At 44.3% G+C, this 10,226-nt stretch overlaps 1 protein-coding gene across 1 annotated transcript in view; it reads right to left on the minus strand.

Moving 5' to 3' along the window:
- The window catches only part of LOC146261045 (rho GTPase-activating protein 6-like), a 43,891-nt gene extending 33,752 nt beyond the window's left edge, over positions 1–10,139 (minus strand). The window contains exon 1 of the mRNA XM_084668418.1: positions 9,354–10,139. Within this exon, the coding sequence (XP_084524544.1) occupies positions 9,354–9,875 (522 nt within the window). The 5' untranslated portion in view covers positions 9,876–10,139. The remainder of the gene's footprint in view (positions 1–9,353) is intronic.
- Between the last annotated feature and the right edge of the window lie 87 nt (positions 10,140–10,226).

Genomic DNA, 10,226 nt, shown 5'->3' on the forward strand with positions numbered 1-10,226 from the left:
CTAATCCGACACAGGTGTGACGGCAGACCGTGCTGCCCAAACAAGGCTGAGCCGTACCCGAGACTTTGTTTCCCACGCTCCCCCTTGAGCTGGAAGCTCCCCAGCCATCCTTCTCCAATTGAGGCAAATTACAATGAATAAGGCCTCCTGTGGAAAAACGGGTCCAGCACACCTCCCTATCTTTTTAGGCAACGACTTATCGCCGTGTGGAATGCAGTAGGCTACTCTTGAGGGTGTTTTTTTGTTGTTGTTTGTTTACTCAATGTACCCTGGGATTCAAACTTGATAAAAAAAAAAAAAAAAAAACCCTCATTAAACTTCGCGAAGGATACCTCCAAAATTTTACTTCTGCGTCGTTTCACTCCTCTCTTTTATTCCTCACGACTCTGGTTTTTTAATTGAAAATCACCCAATGGGGTGTCCTTCTTGCTGGTACTATCCCCTCATTTTGAAAGGAGAGCACCGACTCCCGTCCCTGTAGGCAACCTCGCTTCAACAGCCTCCCTCCACTGTCGCTCCTTCCCTCTGACCTAACCCCCATGCAGTAAAGAGGCTTCTCCTTGGCTCAAATTACCCGAAAGAACCCGAAAGAAAAATGTTTATCCCTGTAACGTCTCCATTCCAGCAGGCCTACAGGCTGTTCTCATCTGCGGGGGCCCGGCGTGGCGCTGGGTGACGCAGCACGGTCATAGAACGGGACCGAGGAACGGGCAAAGTGAGACGGACAGCCAGACCCACTGACGGACAGACGGACGGACGGACGGACCGGTGCGGTGAAGCGGTCGCTAAGAGGGAGCTCGTCGGCTGTGTTTATTCGGCTCCCATTCCCAAGGAGCAGACTGACTGAGCTGTGAAGGAGAAGAGGGAGCTTTGACTGTTAAGCTGCAAACTCACGACCATGGGGGGGGGGGGGGGGGGAGAGAGACATGCATCACGTCCGACCGTCCATCTTAATGCAGTTTGTGGTTGTAAAAGGGGTAGAGGGGTTTGCTTTTCTGATTGAAGCTTGAAGACATGAACACAGATTTAAATACTGATCTGCACACACACGCACTAATGAAACACACACACATGAAACAGCCACTGACTGTCCACCAATGAGAGGGAGGGAGGCAGTCAGGGACCAGACACAAGCACTGTTTTACTCAGTAACCAAGACAACAAAGTGACAGCTCCTGTGCTGTCTGTCTAATGAGGCCGTCTGTGAGCCAGGGAGGCTCCAGATCCTGGGGAGGAGAAGGGAAGGGAGGGGCAGGAATCAAACTGGAGAGATAAAGGACTGGGAAAAGGATCAACGATATAACACAAGTTATACACAGTGCAAAATGAGACCTCTTTGGTATTCACAGCAAATGGAATTGCAACACACACCCCACACCCACACATCCTCACACACACACACACACACACGTCACTGCATAAGGATTCTGGGAAGGGAACCAACAGCATGGATTGTGATCCATGCCTGGATGTGACGCCTGTCCCTGCTGAAGCAGTACAAACACAACACTCAGCTGGAGTTTGCTTGCGCACACTGTTATTCATCTTCACTTTTTCCTCTTGTGGAGGAACAAGAGGGCCAGCAATGGAGCTGTTGATATAACAAGGTCGAGATATTACAGAGAAGCCATTTTGAGAACAAACCCACCACAATGAGGGTGATAACCATCGGATAGTACGGTTTTCAAAAAGGCTAGCCTCAGCACAGAGACCAATTCTATGGCAGTCCAGGCAATAAAATATTTAAAACGAATAACCAACACTCATGTATTATTACAACACACATAGTGTGGTATATATATATATATATATATATATATATGTTTCCTATGATATAATACTCAGTGTGTCAGGTATGTAAATCAAGATTTCCATCTGCATCGGTGATGCAACGCCGCTCCGTAACTTGAGGACCACGTGTTGGTGCCCAGAATGGCCGTCGTCGCTCCAGCTGGGTTAGCAGCTGAGGACAGACGGAACCGCAGCCCACCCAAGAGCTGCTCCTCACTGCACTGTAAACTATCACCGCTGTGCAGCCATAAGCTTCTGACAGGCTGCTGTGTCACTGCGTAAACAGGACGGTCATAATGGAAGCTTTATCTAGCATTCATACATGTTGTATATGAGCATTTGTTTACAGTGAGATAGATTGAAGGTGTGGTGTGGTCCTCCACAAACCACCCCCCCCCCCCACCCCCATTGGTGTAATTCACACCGTAGTTGAAGCATATGTATGTTGTGCAGTCGTCCTGTAGACCTATTCAAAAAATGAGTCTCAAAAGATTTTGTGTGCAACGCTTTGCTGTAAGAAGGATAATAGCCCCCCTCTGTGGCTAAGAAGTGCAGTAAGCACTTGATGCTGTCATTTTATAGTGATCACCACAAGATGGTGTTATAGGAATTCTCTAGGCTACATGACTTCCTCACTGATGAGAAGCACATTCCTATAATTATATCCACAGTGACGGCAACATATAATCATCATTTATATTAGCTGTACAGAAGATGTTCTCTTTCCCCTCTCCCCTCTCCCCCTCCCCCCTCCCCCCTCCCCCCTCCCCCCTCCCCTCTCCCCTCTCCCCTCTCCCCTCTCCCCTCTCCCCTCTCCCTGTGTGTAACATATACACACATGGGTGGGGATACACACAGAATGCCAAAGCCATCACAAGGGGAGTAGGGCTACTTCAAAAAAATGGTTTTCTATTTATAGCTATGAAGGTCCGTTGTTTCTGAAATGCTGGTTCCCTGTTAGGCTTTTCTTCCAAGCAGCAGGAGAGATTAGGGGTGAGGGGTTCTGGTCAGCCTGTCTCACAGGGCTCTGCATCGCACACAGACATATTTATTTAGGCATTACAAGCATTTTTGCTTGGAGGCAGTCAGGTCAGCAACGTTTAAAATAGAAAACCAAGCAAATAAGAACCAAAAATACACTTCCATTTTGGCCCAATCTCCCAACTTGACATCAAGCTCAAGGGCCCCTATTGTGCTCTAAGCCTCTATTAAAAAATGAAACATGTTGTATTCAGTATTTGCACAGTTGCAACACTGGCTTGGACACTTGAGCTTGGAATATATCATGTATCAACCAATAACTATCCTTGTAAGTTGTGAGTTATTTCAGCCTGTTTGGCAGACCACTGGGCCCAAGCTGCATGGAGCAGATAAGACAGTCTCCTCAGAGCCAGGCCACAGGGAGAGAGGAGAACACAAAGATAAGAATAGCTGGGATGAGGCATTCACTCTTTCTCTCTATCTCTTTCTGTCTTTGAATCTCCCTCTTTCTGCCTCTTTTGCTGTGTAGTCTGGGCAGCTAGAGTTAGCCCGCTAGCCCATCTTCATTGCTGAGAAATGCCTCAAGTTATTTAGCTCTGATCCATGTACTTGTTGAAATGTGTGTATAGAACGTTGGCCTCAGGCTTGTGCCTGTAACTATAGCTTTGGACCGATTCCACCATCAACTGATTGGGAATTTAGTACTTTTTCAGCAGTGGGATGGCAGTGGTTGGCTAGCTTATAGCTAATTGCTGGTGATTATGGTTTCTTATGATATCATGTTCTAAAGAATGCTTGGGTGTGGAGGAGAAGGAGGAGGAGGAGGAGGAGAAGGAGGAGGAGGAGGAGGAGAAGGAGGAGGAGGAGGAGGAGGAGGAGGAGGAGGAGGAGGAGGAGGAGGAGGAGGAGGAGGAGGAGGAGGAGGAGGAGGAGGAGGAGGAGGAGGAGGAGGAGGGAAGGCTGAGCCTGTTGGCTTCCAGGGAAACAGGAGGTCAGGTCACATTGCTCCACAGGGAGAGGAGAAGATCCAGTGATAAACTGTTAGTAGGGAAAGATCTACAGGACAAGCTACTGTGTATAACAGACCCCACTGCTTCAGCTATTCTGCGAAGCAAATATGGCCATGGAAAACTATGTCAAAAAAGGAAGAAATAGCAGGCGTTTAGCTGACTGTAAAGCCAGATGATAGGTTTGGGAATTGGGGGCCGCCACCCCTCTCTGACAGGGCCCCAGGCATCACTGGCCTGGAATTCCAAACAACTTCCCGAGCTCCCTCGTGTGAGCCTGAATCCATCTTGGGACACTGGCTGAAATGGTCAGAGGGTCATGTATAGAAAACTATAGAGGAAAACTATAGAGCAAGCACACTGTTGAAGGGAATACAATGACTGAATATTTTTTCCAAAATATTTGCGAGTCGTTGTTGCCTAATACTGCACATCCACATAGCTAATTTTTGCCTTGTGTACACAGACATTTAAGGAAATAATGCTTGATGGGAAATTAAAGCACATCAAATGTCCTATGCAGCAGAAAGGACAGGACATTGGATAATGTCACATGCTGTAGACATCAAGTGAATTTACTGAGTAAAATGAAATGGTTAAGATGGACTGAATACAAATAAATGCCATCACATTATAAATAAATAGGTCGGAGATTGTCCCTGGTTGAACTCAGGTGTCCATTGCTCACAAACCAAAGTGGACCAATTGTATGTGTTCTTTCCTTCAGGATCATTCTGCAGCAGTGACAGGAAATGAAAATGTTTCCACTTCCTCTGGCCTTATGAAGATCCCAGTTCCCTGCAGGCCAAAACAGTGCAGCATCCACAGCAAAAACAGACAGCTCAAATCAGGGACGCAACCACAGAGAGAACAGAAAACAAGAATGTGTTGTCATGTGACAACGTGTGGACAATCTGGAAGACATTCACCACAGTACCTCAGGGTGAGCACAGTTTAATGTGAATGTTTTTACTGTGAGTTTTATGATTCTGAGCAGGCACTAGGCACCATGGGTTTATAAACAGAAAGAACATTCGTATTTCTATTTGAATGTTTCTCAAAAGATGGTTATCTACGGTGTAGCTTCTCTCACAGCAATAACACCATGTTTAACATGGCCTCAAATTTCTGGTCTGTTTAAAATGGAGCAGTCAGGATATTATTCATGGGAAGACTTCGGCGGGTATGTATCATATTGCTACAGTTTACATTTGAAGAAATGAATAAATAAATTGTACTTGTGAACCTAACACCCCGTCCAAACCCTCCAGGGTAAGAGTTGTGAGGTTTGGAAATAGCTTGAATCAACCCATGCCTTCCCCATGACAGACCACATTAATGTGCTCTCTCTAAACAAAGATCTACACAAGGATGGCTTCACATTGGAGGAGAAAGGTAATCTGCAACAGACACCAAGATTTGGCAGCGGAAATTAATGTTTACTTTACAGGCAGCTCTATGTCAAGCGGTTCTCCTTTCAATGTTGAGAAAACGTACCTTAAAGACAAGTTATTAACAAACTAACAGAGCATTCATTCTCTCTCACACACACACACACTCTCACACACACTCAAATGTAACTATTTGCAGGCACCTATTCAAATGAGGTTTCTCAACCGTTGATGCACATACCTTTGTCAGAATTAATCAACTCCTAACCTTAAGCCAAGCTTGCACAACTAAATCAAATAGAAAACGTTGCACATACCATTAAGTATTCAGTAGGCATCTTGTCAGATAAAATACTATAAGTAATGAAAGAATGTTATAACCTGTGGCATTTCTTTTTGAACATGCTCAGCAGTAACCAGTCACAAAAATGGAGGATTCCCTTTTGACAGGGAGATCAGTTTATGATTATTTTCATTTCTCCCCACTGTAAAAATGAATCCTATGAGATCAACCAGATTATTGATTCTGCAAAAAAATCCCATTGTTGTTTTTTTGGTGCAGAGATGCCACAGTCTGATGGTTATCTGAGTGAACCAGTTCTATACAAAACAAAAATTCTGCAACCTTAGAGTTGTGGATGGCTATAGTACAGAAAGAGTCAATCTATGGTGTAGTCCACTGAATAGTCTTCTATCTACACACAGCTCAGTTGAATTCAACCACTGAATTATCTTTACACAACCCAAATACCAAATAGATCAAGACAAATGACAATGTGGTAAATGGCAACAGACAAGTTGAACGGTTAATAGTCTGGAAGAAGCAGATGTACTGACTCAAATCCCAATTCTATTCCCCACAGAGAGAAGAAAAGAACGTGTGACAAGCCCACCCCAAACAAATGATGTAGGTTATTTCACAGCTGGGAAACAGACGCATATCCGATTTTCAAGATAAGGGGCGGTCATTTGATATACAGTCCTTCCAGACAACAATAGTCACATGATCCAAATGAGCGGATGACCTTTTAAGGCAGAGACAGCGTTGCAATCTCAGCAGTGGGAAACAACAAGGAGAGGTAAAATAACTTTGGCAGGTGCTTCCAATCCAGTTGTAGCCACCCACACTTTATGGGTGAAACATTCCAACGATGTACAACTGTCAAGGCCCGAGTCCTCCGACACTTCACTGAGGCAGAAATGTTAGTTCTTGGAGGATGTCCTCCATATATCTATTGTTTACCTCAATCAGCCAGGCACCTTTGGACTGGTGTGATCTGAATAGTACAGAACTTGTTACGAGTAGACGAACTGACAAAAACCATCCAGTGCCGTATCTCCTGTTTGACAATCTTTTTAACAGACGCTTTCCGTTAGGCAGTCAGTTTAAAGAAGGTATGAAAGGTTAATAACTTTCGATGAAATCCTATGACTGGGGGTGGAGAGGGTATTTTAGATCACTCAACAGTAAGATCTAGCTAGCAGGCATGCTAGCAACAGGATGTCGATTCAGAAAGAATTGGCCGTGGCAATAATCCAAGCCAGCTGGCAGAACCTAAAACAATCTGGGAAGTGAAAAAGCGAGGGAGTTTGCTATCATCAATGAAATCAAAATTGATGCTTCGGTGCCCCAGCCAAATGGATGCATTAAAGCATGGAAAGCATCATACCCAGGGTCTGGGCGTGGGATGGCTACCTAGCCTTACCTCCAACATTTGATTAAATGTCAACAGTTTATGTTCAGTATTGGTTTTCACCTGTTGATTCAATCTGGCCTTCACAAGAGGGAGTAAGGCTGTAGATTGTAACACAAGCATGCATCTTACAGTCTCTTCCCTCCCAATCAACCCCCCCCCGCCCCCCATCCTCACCCATGAACTGCTAATGGTCCAAAAATAGTTTCTGAACATAAACCTTCAAGTAACTCTTTACAAACATCCTCTGTTTGATTACCATGAGTAAACTGCTTGCACGCTAAAGCTAAATACAAATGACTACGAAGCAATTTGGAGACTTTCAGCTTGATATATTCAGTTACTTACCTCAAACTTAAATAGAGATACTCAGATTTACTAAAAGGGATCACGGGATGGTAATACTAAGGAATTCAAATTGTGGGTTCTAAGTAAATCTCTATGAAATACTGAACAGCAGGTTCCATTCATATAAATCTTGGGTGAACCCAACTCTCACTCATGGACCGTGTCATTCTGCATTGTCAGTACAACATGTGGTGGGAGTTGAAAGGGATCTAAAAACTGACATCTCTCATAAATCTCTAGCCACCTTTGCCAATTTGCAATTGGGCCAATGTGCTTCTAAAGAATCACAAAATAGTTATTGATTATGAACATAGATTACAAGACATGGTCAGATATACTAAAACCAATACACATCAAAGAAACCTACCTCACTGAATCACTAATAAGCTGCAATGCTTGGAAAACTCAGCCAATGCAGCCCTTAAAATTGGACATTGATTATTATTGTGATTTGTCTTGCTGACAGACATTTTTAAATTGAGATTATGTTATTATAATGATGATTGATGACTGTCAGCATATTCTGACTTGTTACACTGAAACTCTGGAAAAAGTTCTTACTGAAAAACAATGAGCACATACAAAATTGTTTGCTGGTATGTATTTATAACAGCAAGGTCTTATCCACAAACCTTCACTTTTCTCTATGACTCATCACTCTTGAGTACTATAGTATTCTATTTGTAATATTTGTGATTTGCGTACTCTGACATCTCCCTTCACACAGAAACTAGGGGTCTTTCATTTCTCTTTGTTTCAGTCTTTCTCTCGTTAGTGCAAAGCAGACCACAGTCATGACAGGTATGGTCCAACATCATCATATGATGTGATGAACTATAAGTAGGCATGTTCACAGGTAAACTGTCGGTAGGCATGTTTACAAGTGAACTGTAAGTAGGCATGTTTACAGGTGAACTGTAAGTAGGCATGTCCACAGGTGAACTGTAAGTAGGCATGTCTATAGGTGAACTGTAAGTAGGCATATTTACAGGTGAACTGTAAGTACGCATGTTTACAGGTGAACTGGAAGTAGGCATGTTTACAGGTGAACTGGAAGTAGGCATGTTTACAGGTGAACTGGAAGTAGGCATGTTTACAGGTATATCACACTGAGTAGGTTTTCCTATGCTGTGAGGCTCTTTGAAAGAGACCACCCCACCTCTACAATGTCTTCTCACTGCACTACTGCAACAGATACCGTGTCGATGTTTGTCAAGAACATACTGGAATATAAAGGATATGTTTTGAAAGAGAAAAATCTGCCGTGTGCGTTTGTGTGTGCATTTGTGTATGTGCGTATGTGCGCGTTAGCGTCTCAGACCTGCAAGCCCTGAAGTATCATAACTCTCCATGAGTTCCTGAGTCTGGATCAAGCTGTTCAAATGGGGTTAGGGTCTTCCCCTCTCTCTGTACTTATATGTCCTTGCTCCGGCTCTGGGAACAGCGATACACTTTGGTGGTCTGCAACGCGTGAGAAACCTTCTTGAAATGTGGCTGTGATTGACCTTGTGACAGTTTCACACTCATGAGAACTCCAATCGGTGCCAAAGCAAACCTTTCTGTGATGTGTGTGCTTAACGTTGTTTTACACTGGGGCTTTAAGGAGAGTCATACAATATGGACAAAATCATCATACCTTTCCACCAGAGCAGATGGACTGTAGCCAAATATGCAGCCAATAAAGCCCTCTGCTAAAAATAAGAAAGGCATACCAAGGGCCGGTGTTCTTGTGAGGACTTAATAGCCACATCTTGCAATGTGTTCATTCCCGCTCCATTTGCACTAAAAGTCAGACCTGTGTCTTGGAAAGTAAGCATTAGAAAGTAATCCAGGAGTTTTAATCTGCTTTAAAGTTAGCAAAAATGGTAATGGTCCATTTCCCCACATTACTTTAAGTGCGGCCAGTAGTTATAAAAAGAGGCCTAATTGACTCGGGTCTGACCAAGTGTTATACTGCAGTAGGGCAGACACCAAAATGAAGATATAGTTGAATATACACAATTTAACAGGTTAAATTGAGTCCCTAACGATTCACATCCAAAAGCTTACTCACAAACTTCAAATTACCAGAAAGTAAAATGAATATGCTGTCATAAGCATGTCTCGGCTTTCCCTACGTTAAAAGAGTTAAGCAAAATTACCTCGGATTTCCACACGATATAGGCGCTTGAGCTTGATTGTTGCAGCTTCTTTTGGAGCCACCTCCGAGGTGAGAACAAAGTGTTTGTGCTCCCAAGGGTAGTGTTACTGGGGCTCCGGACAAGAAAAGGTAAATCCCATGCGGTATTCCTTTTTGCGCCTCTCACATCATATTCGAAGTGAAAGTTCGAAGACGGGGATGTGTCCAGTGGTGTGGATGGGGGCGAGATGGAGGATCGCGGTTGTTTCAATCTCAGAGTTTTGGACCGCAGGTCTTGCTTGAACGCAGCTAGGTGTTCCGGGGACCCATGCAATGGCGAGGACGCAAAGACACCTGCTTCTCCAACGCCTAGCCCAGGTGCCTTCAATCTTTCCCCAGGTGCTATATCAGTCTCGCTGCCACAGTGTCTTATGATGGCAGGATCCAAACTACGCGTTTGCCGTAGCTTCCTTTTAGAGACATCTTTTGATGCTGGAGAAGAGCACGAGAAGACGCTATTCAGTATTCCTTGAGAGGAGGACATCTCTCCTTATCCGCTCAGCGCAAGAGCGCATTAGCGGACGTGCCAGTTGATTTTCTGGAGTTCAGTTTGAGTTACCTAATGAACTACCCTACTCCACGCTGCCCCATCAGAAGCTACCCTTTGAAATCCATGTAGCTCCGTCTAGATTGCGTTTGCGCTGAAACCGGAATGCAGTTTATTCCCATTGCAAAAAGAGACTGAATTTGTCCTCTCGTGTTCCTCTGCTCGTAGCCTACCTACGTTCATACCCTAACCCAAACTGGAGTGTGACGCGGCAGGTTGAGCTGAGTGAACTTCATCACTGTGTGTATCCAGGATCGACCGGGACCGTTATACGCGCACTACATTGCG

The sequence above is a fragment of the Hypomesus nipponensis genome, chromosome 12 (genome assembly GCF_054491055.1).
Source record: "Hypomesus nipponensis isolate SF chromosome 12, ASM5449105v1, whole genome shotgun sequence".
In the NCBI taxonomy this organism is placed as follows: domain Eukaryota; kingdom Metazoa; phylum Chordata; class Actinopteri; order Osmeriformes; family Osmeridae; genus Hypomesus; species Hypomesus nipponensis.